A 20336-nucleotide genomic window follows, 5' to 3' on the forward strand; every position below is an offset into this window, starting at 1 on the left:
CAAGCGCGGCTTCGGCTGGTGTTTTGCGCATGTTTCTGCCAGCATCTGGACCCCTGGCGATATTTCTGCGCATGTCCACTGCCCACAGTTTGGCTTCACGGAACCCTGTACGCATGCTCCTGCGCTGAACTTTAGGAGCCAGTCTAGGGCCTAGGCGCAGACGCACTGAGCCTAAGCAGCCGGTGATGGCGGCAGCGGCGGTGGTGGCTGCGGCGGGTCCGGGCCCATGAGGCGACGAAGGAGGCGGGACGGCTTTTACCCAGCGCCGGACTTCCGAGACAGGGAAGCTGAGGACATGGCAGGAGTGTTTGACATAGACCTGGACCAGCCAGAGGACGCGGGCTCAGAGGATGAGCTGGAGGAGGGGGTGAGGCCCGGGTCCCCGGGGGCCCGAGGTGACAGGGCCGGGGTGGCGGCGCGGGCGCAGGAAGCGCGGTGTGTCCTAGAGCGTGGAGACTCAGGGGGGCTCCTGAGGAGCTGAGGGTCGCGCGGCCCGAGACAGGGGAGCGGGCGGGGCGGACATGGCCCTAGGTGTGAGGCCTCTGCGGGGCTCGCAGGTGCAGGTCGCACCCTTAGCCCCAGGTCAGCGCAGCCCCGAACAGTCTGAAGGGGGAAAGAACGGACGCGTGGTCGATTCCTCGAGCTGCTGGACTTGAGTGTGGCGGGGCGCGCGTGGCGTGAGCGTGTGTTGGGGAGACGGGGGCTGCGCTTGCTGGGTGTCCCGTAAGTGCAGGTGAAGTGTGGAGGGTTTCCCTTCGAGTCTAGAATTTCAAGTATTAAATCTTCAGACCTCCCACAACCACCTCTCTTCTCGGCCTGTCGCTTCTCTCCTAGGAAGCGCTCAGCTGTTAGAAGTGACAGCTGAAAACTTCTGTCGGGAGTAGCACTGCCGCTGCTGTTACAGCCACCAGGAGTTTTATTTCGGGAGCAAGGGGGCTCTGCTGCATCTTCCAATCTTCCAGGGTTTGTTTGTTTGCTTTTTTTTTTAAAACCCCCTTCCGTGTGACTTTTTAAAATAAGCATTTATGAGGACACACGGCACTTGTAAACCTTTCCCCAAGTTGAATATTTTTTTTCAGAATAATTAATGTAATTTTGGGGTAAAAAAAAAAAAAAACAGTGTTGACAGCCTTGATTTAGCTTGCCAGAAATAAGTTGCCTGAACAGAGACTTGTGAATGGTGGTATGAGGGCTTTCCTTGCTGTAATTTAGGGTACTAAATTTAGAATTGTATTTCCTAATGCATAGCTTGCTTTTACCTTGGCTGGCTTAGTGGTTTGTTACTCTTTATGGAATATCTTTTTTTTCCCTAGATACATTTATCAAAAAATGACAAATTGCACTTGAAGTTCAAAAATGTTGTCATACTAAACCACTGATCCTGGACCAACTGATCATCAGTTGATAACCTCTTGGTAGTTTAGCATCTAAATTCCAATGTGTAGTTGAATACATGGGTTAATGACTGCTGTCAGATGTTTGCTCTAATTACATAGGGGTTTCCTTTCCCTTGCCTCACCCTCGGTGTTTTCCTCTGACACCTGCCCTACTGTTGACAAAAGATTGAGATGGTATATATAAAGAACTTTGAACACTTTAAGAAACTAAGTGGCCTAAAATAATACTGTTCTTTATGTTTGTTTGTTTGTTTTGTTTTGTTTTGAGACGGGGTCTCTCACTCTATTGCCCAGGCTGGAATACAATGGTGCGATCTCAGCTCACTGCAATCCCAGCCTCGCGGGTTCAAGCGATTGTCATGCCTCAGCCTCCCGAGTAGCTGGGATTACCGGCATGCGCCACCACGCCTGGCTAATTTTTGTATTTTTAGTAGAGATGGGGTTTCACCGTATTGGTCAGGCTGGTCTTGAACTCCTGACCTCAAATGATCCACCAGCCTTGACCTCCCAAAATGCTGGGATTATAGGTGTAAATCACCGTACCTGGCCAATACTGTTCTTTTCATAATCAAATGAGACTAAATCACAATCACATGGTTTAGAAAGTGGATATTGAGGTGTGTGCTTTTTCTTTTCTTTCTTTCTTTTTTTTTTTTGAGACAGTCTTGCTCTGTCACCCAGGCTGGAGTGCAGTGGCGTGATCTCGGCTCACTGCAACCTCTGCCTCCTGGGTTCAAGCAATTCTCTTGCCTCAGCCTCCTGAGTAGCTGGGACTACAGGTGCATGTCACCACACCTGGCTGATTTTTTGTATTTTTAGTAGAGATGGGGTTTCACTGTGTTAGCCAGGATAGTCTCGATCTCTTGACCTTGTGATCCGCCCACCTTGGCCTCCCAAAGTCCTGGGATTATAGGCGTGAGCCACCGAGGCTGGCTTTTTTTTGAGACAGGGTCTCCCTCTGTCTCCCAGGCTAGAGTGCAGTGCCGCGATCTCGGCTCACTGCAGCCTCTGCCTACCAGGTTCAAGCGATTCTCCTGTCTCAGCCTCCTGAGCAGCTGGGATTACAGGGGCGCGCCACATCACCCAGCTAATTTTTTGTATTTTAATAGAGACAGGATTTCACCATGTGGCCCAGGCTGGTCTTGAACTTCTGACCTCAGGTGATCACCTGCCTCGGTCTCCCAAAGTGCTGGGATTATAGGTGTGAGCCACCCAACCAGGCTTTTTATTTTATTTTATTTTAATTTTTTCTGAGACACAATCTCACTGTGTAGCCCAAGCTGGAGTGCAGTGGCCCGATCTCCGCTCACTGCAGCCTCAACCTCCCGGGCTCAAGTGATTCTCATGCCTCAGCCTTCTGAGTAGCTGGGACTACAGGCGCACACCACCATGCCTGGCTAATTGTTTGTATTTTAGTAGAGATGGGGTTTCACCATGTTGCCCAGGGTGGTCCCAAACTCCTGAGCTCCAGTGATCCACCCGTCTTGGACTCCCAAAGTGCTGAGATTACAGGCGTGAGCCACTGTGCCCAGCCGGTGTGTGCTTTTTTAATGGTGTTTTCATACAGAATTCCAGTTAGCCTCTTAATCGAACATAATGGTACACTAAATACAATTGGAAACAAATATGAGATTACTTTCATTATGTATACCATATACCATACTCTTATCAGTTATGTTGGTTCTCTATGACAGTGGCTTTGGGACAGGGCACAGGAGAAAACTGGATAGGAAGGTGCTTTATATCTTCATTAGTTGAACTGATAGAATTTCCAGAGTGGGTTTATTCTCTTTTTTTTTTTTTTGAGACGGAGTCTTCATGTTCTATTCGCCCAGGCTGGAGTGCAATGGCGCAATCTCGGCTCACTGCAGCCTCCACTTCCCAGATTCAAGCGATTCTCCTGCGTCAGCCTCCCGAGTAGCTGGGATTACAGGTGCCTGTCACCAGGCCCGTCTAATTTTTGTATTTTTAGTAGAGATGGAGTTTCTCCATGTTGGTCAGGCTGGTCCAGAACTTCCAACCTCAGGTGATCTGCCTGCCTCGGCCTCCAAAAATGCTGGGATTACAGGTGTGAGCCACCACGCCCGGCCAGGTTTATTCTTTTTTGAAAGTACAGTACTGCATTAAAATTCCTGTGTGAACTGGGACTTTTTCTTTTCACTTTCTTGTTGTGTTTCAAGAGCAGTAGGTGTTCCAGGGCTTTTGTCCTGCTGGGTACAAGCAAGTAGGATTTTGAGAGGGTATGAGGAGGAGGTCAGAAAAATTGGTGGAAATAGGAAAGAGAAAGAAATAGAGCCCCGACCTTGGGGAGAGAAAGTTTGGGGAAAGAGCAAAGGCAATTAAAGAGGATTTTGAGGAAGAGACTTCTGTAAAATATGTCTTAGCAACACTTTTTGGAGTTGAAAATGTTTCTTTTTAGTGTGTTATTCTTTTTTTTTTTTTGAGACAGAGTCTCGCTTTGTTGCCCAGGCTGGAGTGCAGTGGCGCGATCTCGGCTCACTGCAAGCTTCACCTCCCGGGTTCCCGCCATTCTCCTGCCTCAGCCTCCCGAGTAGCTGGGACTACAGGCGCCCACCACCTCGCCCAGCTAGTTTTTTGTATTTTTTTAGTAGAGAAGGGGTTTCACCGTGTTCTCCAGGATGGTCTCGATCTCCTGACCTCGTGATCCGCCCGTCTCGGCCTCCCAAAGTGCTGGGATTACAGGCTTGAGCCACCACGCCCGGCCTAGTGTGTTATTCTAAGAGGTGCCTCAAGATGGATAATGGAAGATTTGGAGTAGAATTGGGTTGGCAATCCAAGGAGATTCAGTGACATCCAGATTACCCTGAAATTAAAAATAAAAAGAATTCCGGAAAATGAGAGAAGTTTAGATTCTTAGAAAATCTTCTAATAGTTCTTTTTTTTTTTTTTTTTTTTTTTTTTGAGACGGAGTCTGGCTCTGTCGCCCAGGCTGGAGTGCGATGGCCGGATCTCAGCTCACTGCAAGCTCCACCTCCCAGGTTCACGCCATTCTCCTGCCTCCGCCTCCCAAGTAGCTGGGACTACAGGCGCCCTCCTCGTCGCCCGGCTAGTTTTTTGTATTCTTTAGTAGAGACGGGGTTTCACCGTATTAGCCAGGATGGTCTCGATCTCCTGACCTTGTGATCCGCCCGTCTCGGCCTCCCAAAGTGCTGGGATTACAGGCTTGAGCCACCACGCCTGGCCGTTAGAAAATCTTCTAATAGTTCTATTTGTGAATTTATAGCCTTTATTTATTACACAAAGTTTTTAACCATTGGTGCATATCAGAGTAGTCTTCCTCATTTTATAGTAAGGAAGCTGAAGCATGGGCCAGATGATAGCCAAAGATCGCATAGTGGTAGTGTCTTCTGACTCAATTCAGCAAGCTTCATTGCACGGGTTCTTCACTGCATTTACTAGTCATGTTTATAAAGTTCCTCTTTGTGGTATGTCAAAAGTGAATTCAGATTCCTTTGGCCATACTCACTCTGTGATCTGGAGTAAATTCCTTAATCTCAGACGTTTTCTAGAAAACATGAGGGTTACATGAAATAAGTACATAAAGTACAGTACTCTCAAAATATCCTGGTGTATTAAGCAGTTAGCTAGTTCTCAGAAATACAGCTTGTCTTGTCATTGCTAAGGAACCAGTCATTCAGATTTACCCTCATATGCCTAGAGACTTAATAATTGCAGTTAAACTAGAGGTGCTGTAGTTTTACAACTGTAGTATCAGTGTGTGTATTTTTTTTTTAAATAATTGATCCCATTTAGAGAGATGTGCCTTTCAAGGTACATTACGGAGTGACTCTGCATTAGTAAATATAGGTATTTACATAGTTTAATTCGTCAGAGATTAAAAGATGAGGAGACTAAACTGATACATTTATGGACAAAGCTGAATATCTACTACCTAACTTAAAAAAGATCCTGTTTAAGGCTGGGCTCTGTGGCTCACGCCTGTAATCCCAGCACTTTGGGAGGCCGAGGCAGGTGGATTCCAAGGTCAGGGGCTGGAGACCAGCCTCGCCAATATGGTGAAACCCAGTCTCTACTAAAAATACAAAAATTAGCCGGTCATGGTGGTGCACACCTCTAGTCCCAGCTACTCAGGAGGCTGAGACAGGAGAATCTCTTGAACCCGGGAGGTGGAGGTTGCAGTGAGCCGAGATCACATCACTGCACTCCAGCCTGGGCGACAGAGTGAGACTCCATCTCAGAAAAACAAAAAAAAAAGATTCTGTTTAAATATCTCAGAGGAATATAATTAAAGCCTATTGGTAAGAGGGGAGTTTTTGGGGGGAGGGTGTCTTTTTTGTTTGTTTTTTTGTTTCACTGTTGATGATATCATTTGGGGCAGTGAATTGAAACTAAGTAGAAGTTTTCCTTCAGATAATTTAATTAGATTGCAAAAATATTGGAATCTTCTCTGCTCTCTATAGCATTAAGAGTAGTAGAAAACTGTAATGCAATTTTTAAAATTCTCACTTTGTACTCTAATTCAGAATTTGAAATAATCTCATATTTGAAGTAATCATATATAAGATTACTTTCATTATGTGTACCATATACCATACTCTTATCAGTTATGTTGGTTCTCTATGACAGTGGCTTTGGAGCAGGGCACGGGAAAAAACTGGATAGGAAGGTGCTTTATATCTTCATTAGTTGAACTGATAGAATTTCCAGAGTGGGTTTATTCTCTTTTTTTTTTTGAGACAGAGTCTTCTTGTTCTATTCGCCCAGGCTGGAGTGCAATGGCACAATCTCGGCTCACTGCAGCCTCCACTTCCCGGATTCAAGCTATTCTCCTGCCTCAGCCTCCCGAGTAGCTGGGATTACAGGTGCCCGCCGTGACACCCAGCTAATTTTTTGTATTTTTTTGGTAGAGACGGGGTTTCACCATGTTGGCCAGGCTGGTCTCGAACTCCTGGCCTCAGGTGATACACCCGCCTTGGCCTCCCAAAGTGCTGGGATTGTAGGTGTGAGCCACCGTGCCTGACCACAGCAACTATTTTTTAAATAACCCAAGAGTTTAGGCAAAGTTCTACCCTTTCTGCCATTTCCTCTAAGTTACTGAATCTTGTCAATCCTAATGAACACAGTAAAGACATTGGATAGGCCCATAAAGCTTAAGATAGCAGAAAAAAATTAGGAGTAAAGAGTTTCCTGGCCAGGCAGAGTGGCTCATGCCACCCTGGGAGCACTTTGGGAGGCTGAGGCGGGCAGATCACCTGAGGTCAGGAGTTTGAGACCAGCCTGGCCAGCATGGTGAAAACCCCGTCTCTATTAAAAATAAAAAAATCAGCCAGGCCTGGTGTCAGGCACCTGTAATCCCAGCTACTCGGGAGGCTGAGGCAGGAGAATCGCTTGAACCCAAGAGGCGGAGGTTGCAGTGAGCCAAGATCACGCCACTGCACTCCAGCCTGGGGGACAAGAGCGAGACTTCATCTCAAGCAAAAAAAAAGGAATAAAGAGTTTCCTGTGAAAGAGAGTTGTCAGTATGTATTACGTAATGTTAGCTGACACTTCTTGTATGAGATTTCTAAAGGTAATACTGAGTAGCAGAAAAGATTTGTGCCTCAAATCCTTCTGTCCTAGACGGTAATAGTAAAAGTTACTAGCACAATATGCAGGTGCCAGCATTACAGGTCTGGCCAGCTCAGGAAATGAAACATAGCTACAGGGCATGTCTTGTGAGGTGGCTTCAGAACCATGGTTCAGTCTTAACTACTCTGTAGTCTTTAATTTAGAATTAAATAAAACTAACATTAAAGAAAAAACAATTATGTCATACCAGTTTTATCACATCTGAAAGAAGTTAGTCTTTTGTCATAAAAGTGAAGCCATCCTAGGTGATTATATAGGGCAACAAAGACAAAAAAACTGTTAACCGTGACCACCCCCATATCCCACACACAAAAGAAACTGTATCCGGTTAAAATGGTGAGAATTGCTTTTATTCCTCTTGATACTGCCCCATCTCTTTGCCTGTGTATAATCATGAAATGTACATTCCTGGTATTACATGTTATTGTGATTTGTTCACACCATGAGTGAGTTATGACTAAAATTTTGTGTTTTGGGGGCATTTGAACATTTATTCTACAAGAATACTATCAATTTTTGGCTGGGTATGATGGCTCATGCCTGTAGTCCCAGAACTTTGGGAAGCTAAGGTGGAAGGATCATTTGAGGCCAAGAGTTTGAGACCAAGCTGGCCAACAAAACAAGATCCCATCTGTACAAAAAATTAAAAAAATAAATAGTGGGCATAGTAGCACACACCTGGCCCTAGTGACTCCAGAGGCTGAGAAGAGATGATCACTTGAGCCCAGGAGTTTGAGGATGCAATGAGCTGTGATCCTACCACAGCACTTCAGCCTGGGTGACAGAAATCTAGTTGCTAAACACACACACACACACACACACAGACACACCACACAACTATCTGTTTTTGTTGTGTATGTTGGCTGTGTACTGGTAGTTTTGAAGAAAGATTATTCACTTTAATATCTTAATTACTCTAAAATTTGGACACGGTTGCTTAAAGACTTGTAATTTTTTAGAGTCTATTTTCTTTTTTTGAGATGGAGTCTCACTTTTGTCACCCATTCTGGAGTGCAGTGGCGCGATCTTGGCTCACTGCAGCCTCCGCCTCCTGGGTTCAAGCGATTCTCCTGCCTCAGCTTCCCGAGTAGCTGGGATTATGGGTGCCCACCACTAGGCCCAGCTAATTTTTGTATTTTTAGTAGAGACGGGGTTTCTCCATGTTGGCCAGGCTGGGCTCGAACTCCCGACCTCAGGTGATCCACCGGCTTCAGCCCCAAAGTGTTGGGATTACAGGGGTGAGCCATGTGCCTGGCCTAGATTCTATTTTCAATTAGTTGGTATCCTTTCGTGTAAACTGAGAGTTCATAATCAGGTTAGATTCATTTTAAAGCTATATATTGTAATGTCAATAACTGAAATTCTGCTGCCAAGTTTTTTGTTGTTTGTTTCTACAATTCAGTGACTTTGAGTATATTTACAGAGTTTTGCAACCCTCACCACGATAAGGTTTTAGACATTTTTACCACTCGGCCGGGTGCAGTGGCTCAGGCCTGTAATCCCAGCACTTTGGGAGGCCAAGGCAGATGGATCACCTGAGCCTGGCCAACAGGGTGAAATCCCGTCTCTACTAATAATACAAAAATACCCAGACGTGGTGGTGCATGCCTGTAATCCTAGCTACTTGGGAGACTGAGGCAGGAGAATCGTTTGAACCCGGGAGGCGGAGGTTCCCGTGAGCCGAGATTGCACCACTGCACTCCAGCCTGGGCGACAGAGTCAGACCCTGTCTTTTTTTTTTTTTTTTTTTTGAGACAGAATCTCACTCTGTCACCCAGGCTGGAGTGCAGTGGCACGATCTCAGCTCATTGCAAGCTCCGCCTCCCGGGTTCACGCATTCTCCTGCCTCATAGCTGGGACTACAGGCGCCTGCTACCACGCCTGACTAATTTTTTTCTATTTTTAGTAGAGACGAGGTTTCACCGTGTTAGCCAGGATGGTCTCAATCTTCTGAGCTTGTGATCCGCCCACCTCGGCCTCCCAAAGTGCTGAGATTACAGGCGTGAGCCACCGTGCCCGGATGAGACCCCATCTTTAAAAAAAAAATTTTTTTTCCACGCTCTGAAGAAATTTTGGGGCCGGGCGTGGTGGATGGATCCCATGAGCCTAGGAATTTGAAATCAGCCTGGGCAACATAACAAGACCCTTTCTCTGGAAAAAAAAAAAAAAAAAAGAAACTTTTGACCAATTTTCTTACTTCTGATTCTCACCCTCAGCCCCAGCCAACTAACTAATCTATTTCTCATCTCTATAGATTTGGCTTTTCCAGCCCAGTATGGTGGCTCATACCTGTGATCCCAACACTTTGGGAGGCCGTGGCAGGAGGATCACTTGAGACCAGCCTGGGCAACATAGTGAGACCCCGTCTCTATGAAAAATAGAAAAAAATTATCCAACTTCATGGTGCGTGCCTGTAGCCTCAGCTACTTGGAAGGCTGAGGTTGGATGATCGCTTGAGTCTCCAGGGTTGAGTTTGTGGTGATCCTGCCACTGCACTTCAACCTGGGGAACAGAATGAGACCCTGTCTCTAAAACAAAAAAAAAAAAGCTTTTTCTGGACATTCCATACAGATGGAAAAATGGAATCACATAGTGTATGACCTTTTATATTTGGTGTTCTTCTTTTTTTTTGAGACAGAGTCTCACTCTTCATCTACGCTGGAGTGCAGTAGTGTGATGTCTACTCACTGCCACCTCTGCCTCCTGGGTTCAAGTAATTCTCCTGCCTCACCCTCCTGAGTAGCTGGAACTACAGGCGTGCGCCACCACACCTGGCTAATTTTTGTATTTTTAGTGGAGATGGGGTTTTGCCGTGTTAGCCAGGCTGGTTTGAAACTCCTGACCTCAAGTGATCTGCCTGCCTCGGCCTCCCAAAGTGCTGGGATTACAGGCATGAGCCACAGCACCTAGATGCTTCTTTCACTTAACATAATGTTTTTGAAGATCATCTATGTTGTAACATGTATCAGTACTTCATTTCTTTTTAGGGCCAAATAGTTATTCCATTGTATGGCTACAATGCATTTTGTTTATCCATTCACCAGTTGATGTTCATTTGAGTTATTCAGATGTTCACTTGAAGTGTGAATTAAGCACTTTTTTTTCCCTTTTCTTTTCTTTTTTTTTTTTTTTGGAGATAGGGTCTCGCTCCATTGCCTGTACTGTAGTGCAGTGGCGTGAAACGGCTCGCTGCAGCTTTGCCCTCCTGGGCTGAAGTAATTTTCCTGCTTCAGTCTCTCATGTAGCTGGGACCACAGGCATGTGCTACCATTCCCAGCTAAGTTTTTGATTTGTTGCAGAGTTGGGGGCCTCGTGATTTTGTCCAGGTTGGTTTTTTTTTTTGTTTGTTTTTTTGTTTTTTGGGAGACGGAGTCTTGCTCTGTTGCCCAGATTGGAGTGCAATGGCATGATCTTGGCTCAGTGCAACCTCCACCTCCTGGGTCAAAGCGATTCTTCGGCCTCAGCCTCCTGAGCTGGGACTATAGGCGCGCACCACCATGCCCAACTATTTTTTGGATTTTTAGTATAGACGGAGTTTCACCGCGTTGGCCAGGCTGGTCTCGAACTCCTGACCTCGTGATCTGCCCGCCTTGGCCTCCCAAAGTGCTGGGATTACAGGCATGAGCCACCACGCCTGGCCCCAGGTTGGTTTTAAACTCCTGGCCTCAAGCAGTTCTTCTGCCTCTGCCTCCCAAAGTGTTGGGATTATAGGCATGAGCCACCTCGCCTGGCCTGAAAAAAGCTTTTAGAAGGCTGGGTGTGGGGCTCGTGCCTATAATCCCAGCACTTTGGGAGGCTGAGGCCGGCGGATCTCTGGAGTCCAGGAGTTCCTGACCAGCCTGGTAACATGACGAAACCTATTCTCTACAAAAAATGAGCCGAGGCTAGGCACGGTGGCCTGTAATCCCAGCACTTTGGGAAGCCGAGCTGAGTGGATCATGAAGTCAGGAATTTAAGACCAGCCTGGCCAAGATGCCGAAACCCCGTCTCTACTAAAAATACAAAAATTAGCCGGGCATGGTGGTGGGTCCCTGTAATCCCAGCTACTCAGGAGGCTGAGGCAGAGAATTGCTTGAACCCAGGAGGCGGAGGTTGCAGTGACCTGAGATAGCATCACTGCACTCCAGCCTGGGCAACAGAACGAGACTCCGTCTCAAAAAAAAAAAAAAAAAAACAATGAGCTGAGCATGGTGGTATGCACTTGTAGTCCCCAGCTGTTTGGGAGGCTGAAGTGGGAGGATCACCTGAGCCCAGGAGGTTGAGGCTGCAATGAGCCGTGATCGCACCACTGCACTCCAGCCTGGGTGATACAGTGACACCCTGTTTCAAAAAAAAAAAAAAAATTTTTTTTTTTATGAACATTTGTGCCCAGATCTTTGTGGAGCATATACTTTTCATTTCTTTTGAGTAGATATGTTGGAGTAGATTTGTTAGGTCATACGGTAGTAAGTCTATGTTTAATTTTTTAAGAGACTAACTTTTCCGACATGGTTGCACCATTTTACATTCTCACTAGCACTGTATGCGGGTTCCAGTTTCTCTACATCATTCCCCAACTTACTTTTCTTCTTTATTATCTATTGTTATCCTAGTGGGTATGAAGTAGTTTCTTAGTGTGGTTTTGATTTGCATTTCCCTAACAACTAATGATGTTGAACATCTTTTCATTTGCTTATTGTTCATTTGTATATTTTCTTTGGAGAAATACCTATTCAGATCCTAGCTCATTTTTCAAAAATTGGGTGTGTCATCTTTTTCTTTATATATTTTATTTATATATATATTTATTTATTTTAGAGATGAGATCTCACTTTGGAGTTCTGGTCTCGAACTCCTGGCCTCAAGCATTCTTCCACCTGGGCTTCCCAAAGTGCTGGGATTACAGGTGTGACCCATTGCGCCTGGCCTATTTATCTTTTTATTATTGAGTTGGATTAATTCTTTTTTTTGTTTTTTGAGATGGAGTCTCATTCTGCTGCCCAGGCTGGAGTGCAGTGGCATGATCTCAGCTCACTGCAACCTCCACCTCCCAGGTTCAAGTGATTCTCCCGCTTCAGCCTCCTGAGTAGCTGGGACTATAGGCACCCGCCACCACGCCTGGCTAATTTTTTGTATTTTTAGTAGAGACGGGGTTTCCCTGTGTTAGCCAGGCTGGTCTCGAACTCCTGACCTCATGATCCGCCCTCCTCGGCCTCCCAAAGTGTTGGGATTACAGGCGTGAGTCACTGTGCCAGCCCGGAGTAATTCTTTATATATCATTTTTGTTTTTTGAGACGGAGTCCGTCCGCTCTATTGCCCAGGCTGGAGTGCTGTGGTGCCATCTCTGCTCACTGCAACCTCTGCCTCCTGGGTTCAAGCAATTCTCCTGCCTCAGCCTCCCTAGTAGCTGGGATTAGAGGTGCCCACCACTACGCCCAGCTAATTTTTGTAGTTTTAGTAGAGATTGGGTTTTGCCATTTTGGCCAGGCTGGTGTCAAATTCCTGACCTCAAATTATCTGCCTGCCTTGGCGTCCCAAAATGCTGGGATTACAGGTGTGAGCCACTGCACCTGGCGTTCTTTTTTGTTTGTTTTTGAGATGGAGTCTCACTCTGTTGCCCAGGCTGGAGTGCAGTGTTGCGATCTCAGCTCACTGCAACCTCCGCCTCCCAGTTTCAAGCAATTCTCCTGCCTCAGCCTCCCGAGTAGCTGGGACTACACATGCTCACCACCATGTCGGGCTCATTTTTGTATTTTTAGTGGCGATGGGGTTTCACTATGTTGGCCAGGCTGATCTCGAACCCCTGACCTTGTGATCTGTCCGTCTCAGCCTCCCAAAGTGCTGGGATTACAGGCGTGAGCCACTGCGCCTGGCCGCATTCTTTACATACTCTTATTCTGTGGTTTTTATTTTCTTTTTTGAGACAGGGTCTCAGTCTGTCACCCAGGCAGGAGTGACGCAATTTTGGCTCACTGCAGCCTTGACCTCTTGGACTCAAGCAGTCCTCCCACCTCATCCTCCTGAGTAGCTGGGACTACAGATGTGCACCACTATGCCTGGCTAATTTTGTAGAGACCAGGTTTCACCATGTTGCCCAGGCTGGTCTCAAACTCCTGAGCTCAAGTGATATGCCCACCTCAGCCTCCCAAAGTGTTGGGATTACAAGCATGAGCCGCTGTGCTCAGTCTCTTTTAGCTTTCTTGACAGTGTTGGTGTCTTTTGACATGCAAAGGTTTTACATTTTCAGTAAATCAGTTTGTTGATTTTTTAAATTGTTTGTGCTTTGGGTAATGTATATAAGAAACTTTCATACATTATTGCTTTCCCCGGGATCATGAAGATTTACTCCCTCCTATGCATGCTTCTTCTTCTTCTTTTTTTTTTTTATTTGAGACAGAGTCTCGCTCTGTCATCCAGGCTGGAGCACAGTGGCGCAATCTCAATTCACTGCAAGCTCTGCCTCCCAGGTTCACGCCATTCTCCTGCCTCAGCCTCCCAAGTAGCTGGGACTACAGGCGCCTGCCACCACTCCCGGCTAATTTTTTGTATTTTTAGTAGAGACGGGGTTTCACCATGTTAGCCAGGATGGTCTCGATCTCCTGACCTCGTGATCCGCCCACCTCAGCCTCCCAAAGTGCTGGGATTACAGGTGTGAGCCACCGCGCCCGGCCCCTCCTATGCTGCTTCTAATAATTTTATTTTCTTGTTAAGTTTTGGGAGGATTTTTTTTTTTTTTTTTGAGATGGAGTTTTGTTCTTGTTGCCCAGGCTGGAGTGTGATGGCGCAATCTCAGCTCACTGCAACCTCCGCCTCCTGGGTTCAAGCAATTCTCCTGCCTCAGCTTCCTGAGTAGCTGGGATTACAGGCTCCGGCCACAATGCCCAGCTAATTTTTTGCATTTTTAGTAGAGACGAGGTTTCACCACATTGGTCTGACTGGTCTTGAACTCCTGACCTCAGGTGATCCACCCACCTCAGCCTCCCAAGTGTTGGGATTACAGGTGTGAGCCACTGCGCCCAGCCCTTGGGAGGATTTTTTTTTGGAGGCGGGGGTCTCGCTATGTTGCCCAGGCTGGAGTGGAACTCCCAGGCTCAGGTGTTCATTCTGCCTCAGCCTCCTTGATAGCTGGGACTACAGGCACGCAACACCACACTCAGCTCGAGTTTTATAGTCTTAGCTCCTGTATTTAGGTCTTTGCTCCATTTTGAGTTAATTTTTGTGTATAGTATGAAGTAGCATATAGATACCCAGTTGTCCTCATTATTTGAATTGTATGTGATATCCAGTTGTTCCAACACATTTATTGAAAGATTATCTCTTGCCTAATGAATATTTTTGGCAGTTTTATCAAAAATTAGTTGACAATATAAATATAAGAGTTTATTTCTGGGCTCTCAGTTCTGTTCTCTTGATCTATATGTCTTTCTTTATGCCACTACCACATGGTCTTGATGGCTATAGCTTTGTAACATGTTTTGAAATTGGGAAGTTTCAGTTCTCCAACTTTGTTTTTTCAAGATTGTATCAGTTATTTTGAGTCCCTTGCATTTCTTTCTTTTTTTTTTTTTTTTGAGACAAAGTCTAGCTTTGTTGCCCAGCCTGGAGTGTTTAGTGGCACGATCTCAGCTCACTGCAACCTCCATCTCCTGGGTTCAAGCCATTCTTCTCCTCAGTCCTGATTAGCTGGGATTACAAGCATGGATCACCACTTTGGCTAATTTTTGTATTTTTAGTAGACATGGGGTTTCACCATATTGGCCAGACTGGTCTTGAACTCCTGACCTCCAGTGATCCACCTATCTCAGCCTCCTAAAGTGCTAGGATTACAGGTGTGAACCACCACACCTGGCCTGGGTCCCTTGCATTTTTTCCTTTCTTTCTTTCTTTTTTTTTTTTTTTTTTTTTTTTTGAGATGGAGTCTCGCTTTGTCACCTGGGCTGGAGTGCAATGGTAGTATCTCGCTCACCGCAACCTCTGCCTCACGGGTTCAAGCAATTCTCCTGCCTCAACCTCCTGAGTAGCTGAGATTACAGGCGCCCTCCACCGCACCTGGCTAATTTTTGTATTTTTAGTAGAGACAGGGTTTCGCTGTGATGGTCAAGCTGGTTTCAAACGCCTGACCTCAGGTGATCCACGTTCTTTGGCCCCCCGCAAAGTGTTGGGATTACAGACATGAGCCACCTTTCCCATCTGGTCGCTTAAATTTCTTTCTTTTTCTTTTTTTTTTATTTGAGATGGAGTCTCACTCTGTCGCCCAGGCTGAAGTGCAGTGGCGTGATCTCGGCTCACTGTAAGCTCCGCCTCGTGGGCTCACACCATTCTCCTGTCTCAGCCTCCCGAGTAGCAGGGACTACAGGCGCCTGCCACCACTCCTGGCTACTTTTTTGTATTTTTAGTAGAGATGGGGTTTCACCATGTTAGCCAGGATGGTCTCGATCTCCTGACCTTGTGATCCGCCCACCTCAGCCTCCCAAAGTGCTGGGATTATAGGTGTGAGCCACTATGCCCAGCCGTCCCTTGCATTTCTATATGAATTTTAGGATCAGCTTTTCAATTTCTGCAAGAAAGGAACCTGGGGTTTTGATAGGATTCAGTTGAATCTGTGACCAATTTGGTTAGTATTGCCATCTTAACAATGTTAAATCTTCTGATCCATAAACATGGAATGCCTTTCCATTTATTTAGGTTGTCTTTAATTTTATTCAGCAATGTTTTATGTTTTCATTGTTTTCAGTGTATAAGTCTTACACTTTGGTTGATTTTTTTTTTTTTTTTTTGAGACATTCTCACTCTGTTGCCCAGGCTGGAATACAGTGGCACAATCATGGCACATTGTAACCATGACCTCCTGGACTCAAGTAATCCTGCCACCTCGGTCTTCTAAGTAGCTGGGACTACAGGCGTGTGCCACCACATTCAGCTAATTTTAAAAAATTTTTTGTGGAGGCAAGATCTTACTAGGTTGGCCAGGCTGGTCTTGAACTCCAAGTAATCCTCCTGCCTTGGCCTCCGGACGTATTTATGCCACTGTACCTGCCATAAATTTTTTTCTAAGCTACTTCTTAGTGATGGTATTATGAATGGAATTGTTATCTTCATTTCATTTTGGGGTTGTTCATTGCTAGTATATAGAAGGTTATTTAAATTTTGCACCCATTTATTCTATGGTCAGATTAAATGTGTGGCCAGCATGACTTCCAACTGTTTGACAATGTTGCTTAATTATTTTGTCTTGATCGGCCGCATTTTACACTAGATACCCTGGACTAGTTGTAGGTACCGTAGGCTTAGTTTATAGCATTATGTTACTCCGTGTGTTAAAAGCACATCAAAATAGCACTGTGTGTAAATCATTTGATTTGTTAAGTCATACTCAGAATGTAGTGCCTTTAATTTCTTAATACACTATATATATATATTTTTTCCTTTATTGGGGGGGGTGCAGAGTCTCACTCTGTCACTCAGGCTGGAGTGCAGTGGCGCAATCTCTGCTCACTGCAACCTTTGCCTCCTGTATTCAAGCGATTCTCCTGCCTCAGCCTCCCGAGTTGCTGGGACTACAGGCACCCACCACCACGCCCGGCTAATTTTTGTATTTTTGGTAGAGATGGATTTTCACCGTGTTGGCCAGGATGGTCTCAAACTTCTGATCTCAGGTGATCCACCTTCCTCCGCCTCCCAAAGTGCTGGGATTACAGGCATGAGCCATTGCACCCGGCTGAAAATACACATTTTCAAATAGATAAATCAAATGGATAAAATGTACATTTTGAAGGATAATCCACTTGGTTTTATTTTTTGATTAGTGATGAGTAGCCTCTATAGTTTAGTTGTCATGTAAAAGATTTTTTTTTTTTTTTTTTTTTGAGACAGTTTCGCTCTTGTTGCCCAGACTGGAGTGCAATGGCACGATCTCGGCTCACTGCCATCTCTGCCTTCTGGGTTAAAGCGAGTCTCCCGCCTCACCCTCCCAAGTAGCTGGCATTGCAAGCATGGGCCACCACGCCCGACTAATTTTGTATTTTTTTAGTAGAGATGGGAGTTCTTCATGTTGGTCAGGCTGGTCTCGAACCCTCAACCTCAGGCGATCTGCCCACCTTGGCCTCCCAAGGTGCTGGGGTGACAGGCATGAGCCACCGCACTCAGCTTTTGGTTTTTTTTTGTTTGTTTGTTTTTTGTTTTTTTGAGATGGAGTCTTGCTCTGTCGCCCAGGCTGGAGTGCAGTGCTGTAATCGTGGCTCACTGCAACCTCTGCCTTCTGGGTTCAAGCAATTCTCCTGCCTCAGCCTCCCAAGTAGCTGGAACTACAGGCACGTGCCACCACACCTGGCTACTTTTTGTATTTTTAGTAGAGACAGGATTTCACCATGTTGGCCAGGCTGGTCTTGAACTCCTGACCTCGTGATCTGCCACCGTCGGCCTCCCAAAGTGCTGGGATTACAGGCGTGAGCCACCACGCCTGGACTGTCATATAAAATTAAAAGCAAAAGCTGGGGCTGGGTGTGGTGGCTCACGCCTGTAATCCCAGCACTTTGGTAGGCCGAGGAGGGCGGATCACCTGAGGTCAGGAGTTCAAGACCAGCCTGGCCAACATGGTGAAACCCCATCTCTACTAAAAATACAAAAAATTAGCCAGGTGTGATGGCAGGCACCTGTAATCCCAGCTACTTGGGAGGCTGAGACAGGGGAATCTCTTGAACCTGGGAGGCGGAGGTTGCAGTGAGTCAAGATTACGCCACTGCACTCCAGCCTGGGCGACAGAGCAAGACTCCAACTCAAAAAAAAAAAAAAAAAAAAAAATTAACCAGGCGTGGTGGTACATGCCTGTACTCCCAGCTACTCGGGAGGCCAAGGTACGAGAAACACTGGAACCTGGGATGCGGAGGTTGCAGTGAGCCGAGATGGCACTGTTGCACTCCAGTCTGGGCGAGAGAGTGAGACTCCATCTCAAAAAAGGAAAGAAAAAAGAAAAAGATGGGTGCCTGTAGTCCCAGCTACTTGGAACACCGAGGCAGAAGAATCACTTGAGGAGTTTAAGGCTCTGGTATGCTATGATCATACCCCTTAATAGCTACTGACTGCATTTCAGTCTGGGCAACTTAGAAAGACCTCATCTCTATTTGTAAAATAATTGAAAGTGAAATTCACACAGTGTTGTTTGTGTACTATATTTATTCATTACCATATTTGCCTGTTGTTGAAGTATAAGAGAATTTTTATACTGGTTTATGTCATTCATTCTCTTTCAGTTATGAAACAAAGAATTAAAACTTTAAATTTTATGTTTTTGAGATTATTTCTGAAATTTAACATATTTTTCAGGGTCAGTTAAATGAAAGCATGGACCATGGGGGAGTTGGACCATACGAACTGTAAGTTTATATGAAGAGATGTTCATTGTGTTGTCTTTCTTACAAGTAGGTTTTATCAGTTCTATTTCATAGCAATCAAGTGATTCCAGTAACCTGTTCTTAAATATGTAGTCATATTTATCAGCTTGATGTATTGAATTTGGCACCAAACTCTGATCAATATTATAACCTATCATAGTTTTGAGATTATATATGGATTTTGAGGAAAAGATATTAATTCCGATTCAGAGTACTGAATATGAATCTGGGTTGTTAGTTTAATATAGAGAGCCACAGTTTTAATCTTTTCTTACAGAAAAATTTGTAGAAATGCCTCAAAAAGTCAAATGCTTTCTGTTTTGCTTTAATATACTAACAGAAATTCATACAGTCATTCAAACAAATTCATGCAATCCAGCTGGGCACAGTGACTCATACCTGTAATCCCAGCCCTTTGGGAGACCGAGGTGGGTGGGTCATTTGAGGTCAGGAGTTCGAGACCAGCCTGGCCAACACGGCGAAACCCTGTCTCTTCTTAAAATTCAAAAATTAGCTGGGCGACAGAGCGAGACTCTGTCTCAACAACAACAAAAATGAAATTCATGTAATCTTAAGTCATTTTAGACAAGCTCCATTAGGTGAGTATGGTGATTAATCTGCTCTGTATCGTATACTCAAGTAAAAAGCCTTGGTGTAGGAGGAGAGTGAGAAGATAGATCACTCATGTACATTTAAATGACAGAGACAATTGCTACCCCTTTTGGATTCTTTATTTTTATTTTTTTGGAGAGGGAGTCTCCCTCTGTCACCCAGGCTGGAGCACAGTGGCATGATCTTGGCTCACCGCAACCTCCACCTCCTGGGTTCAAGCGATTGTCCTGCCTCAGCCTGCCAAGTAGCTGGGACTACAGGCGGGCACCACCACACCTGGCTAATTTTTTTTTTTTAATTTTGAGACAAAGTCTCGCTCTTGTCCCCCAGCCTCCCGAGTAGCTGGGATTATAGGTTCCTGCCACCATGCCCAGCTAATTTTTGTATTTTTAATAGAGACGGGATTTCCCCATGTTGGCCAGGCTGGAATTTTTGTATTTTTAGTGAAGACAGGGTTTTACCATGTTGGCCAGGCTGGTCTTGAACTCCCGACCTCAAGTGGTCCGCCCACCTCAGCCTCCCAAAGTGCTGGGATTAAGCCACCACGCCTGTTGGATTCTTGAAATTAAGCTAATAACTTAAAAAAAAAGATATAGAGAAGAAGTTTTGTACCATGATGTGAACTAATTGGGTAGTTTTGGAAAGATCCCAGATTTTCTGCTGACATTGCCAAATGAGGTTGGATAATACCTAATTTCATAGATATTTTGAATGAAGTAAATTTGAATAACTAGAAGACTTTTTTTCTTTGTCAACTTAATAAACTTGTTCTAATTTACCTTAGTTTTGGGGTGCTTGATGCTTATGAAAATAAATAATTGTCTTCTTTTACATTGTTGCACTCCTAAGAGCAAGATGGGTCACCAGCAGCTGTATTGGAGTCACCTGTGGAAATTGAGTCAGGGTTCTTGCTCATATTGCATCTGCTCAAACCAGCAAGATCTGATCCAGAAATACGGCCACAATATGTGCCGCCAGTGTTTCCATCAGTACACGAAGGACATAGGTTTCATTAAGTTGGACTAAGCGATCTTCCTTGAATGGATTATCCAAGGCACCTACCCAATGAAAAACCTCTTTGTACATACCTCTTTGTACATAAAATAAACATTTATAAAATAAGTAAATAATTGATTGCACATTCTGTGAACAAGGAGGTAAACAATTATCGGGCCACCCTCATCTTGACCTGCTGTTCCGTTTGTTTAGAGCACAGATAATTTGCTGTCATGTCCTTTTTTCCTTTTACTTAATTATATTACATTTCTTTTTCTCCTTTTTCTTGACTATATGCTGAAAGTAATTTAACTTTTTGCAAATTTATTTTTGGTTTTGCTTTTCTTCCCAG

General features: G+C 45.1%; 2 protein-coding genes across 8 annotated transcripts in view; both read left to right on the forward strand.

Moving 5' to 3' along the window:
- The first annotated feature begins 86 nt into the window (after positions 1-86).
- RPS6KB1 (ribosomal protein S6 kinase B1) overlaps positions 87-20336 on the forward strand; it is a 64196-nt gene continuing 43946 nt past the window's right edge. For 4 of the 7 annotated variants that reach the window (XR_004430705.1, XM_033183721.1, XM_033183723.1 and 1 more), the window contains exons 1-2: positions 87-367; positions 18309-18358. Coding sequence is in view for 5 of the 7 variants with exons in the window: in XM_033183721.1 (XP_033039612.1) it covers positions 227-367; positions 18309-18358 (191 nt within the window). In the remaining 2 variants the exon portion in view is untranslated. Of the gene's footprint in view, positions 368-834; positions 964-18308; positions 18359-20336 lie in introns of all 7 variants that reach the window. The other 3 variants (XM_033183722.1, XM_033183725.1, XR_004430704.1) reach the window with 3 other exon arrangements.
- LOC117067329 (40S ribosomal protein S29-like) lies at positions 288-20110 on the forward strand. Its single transcript, XM_033183741.1, has 3 exons — positions 288-367; positions 18309-18358; positions 19838-20110. The coding sequence occupies exon 3, from the start codon at positions 19844-19846 to the stop codon at positions 20012-20014; it is 171 nt and encodes a 56-aa protein (XP_033039632.1). The 5' UTR covers positions 288-367; positions 18309-18358; positions 19838-19843; the 3' UTR covers positions 20015-20110.

Source organism: Trachypithecus francoisi, unplaced genomic scaffold, assembly GCF_009764315.1.
Source record: "Trachypithecus francoisi isolate TF-2019V2 unplaced genomic scaffold, Tfra_2.0 Lachesis_group20, whole genome shotgun sequence".
In the NCBI taxonomy this organism is placed as follows: Eukaryota; Metazoa; Chordata; class Mammalia; order Primates; family Cercopithecidae; genus Trachypithecus; species Trachypithecus francoisi.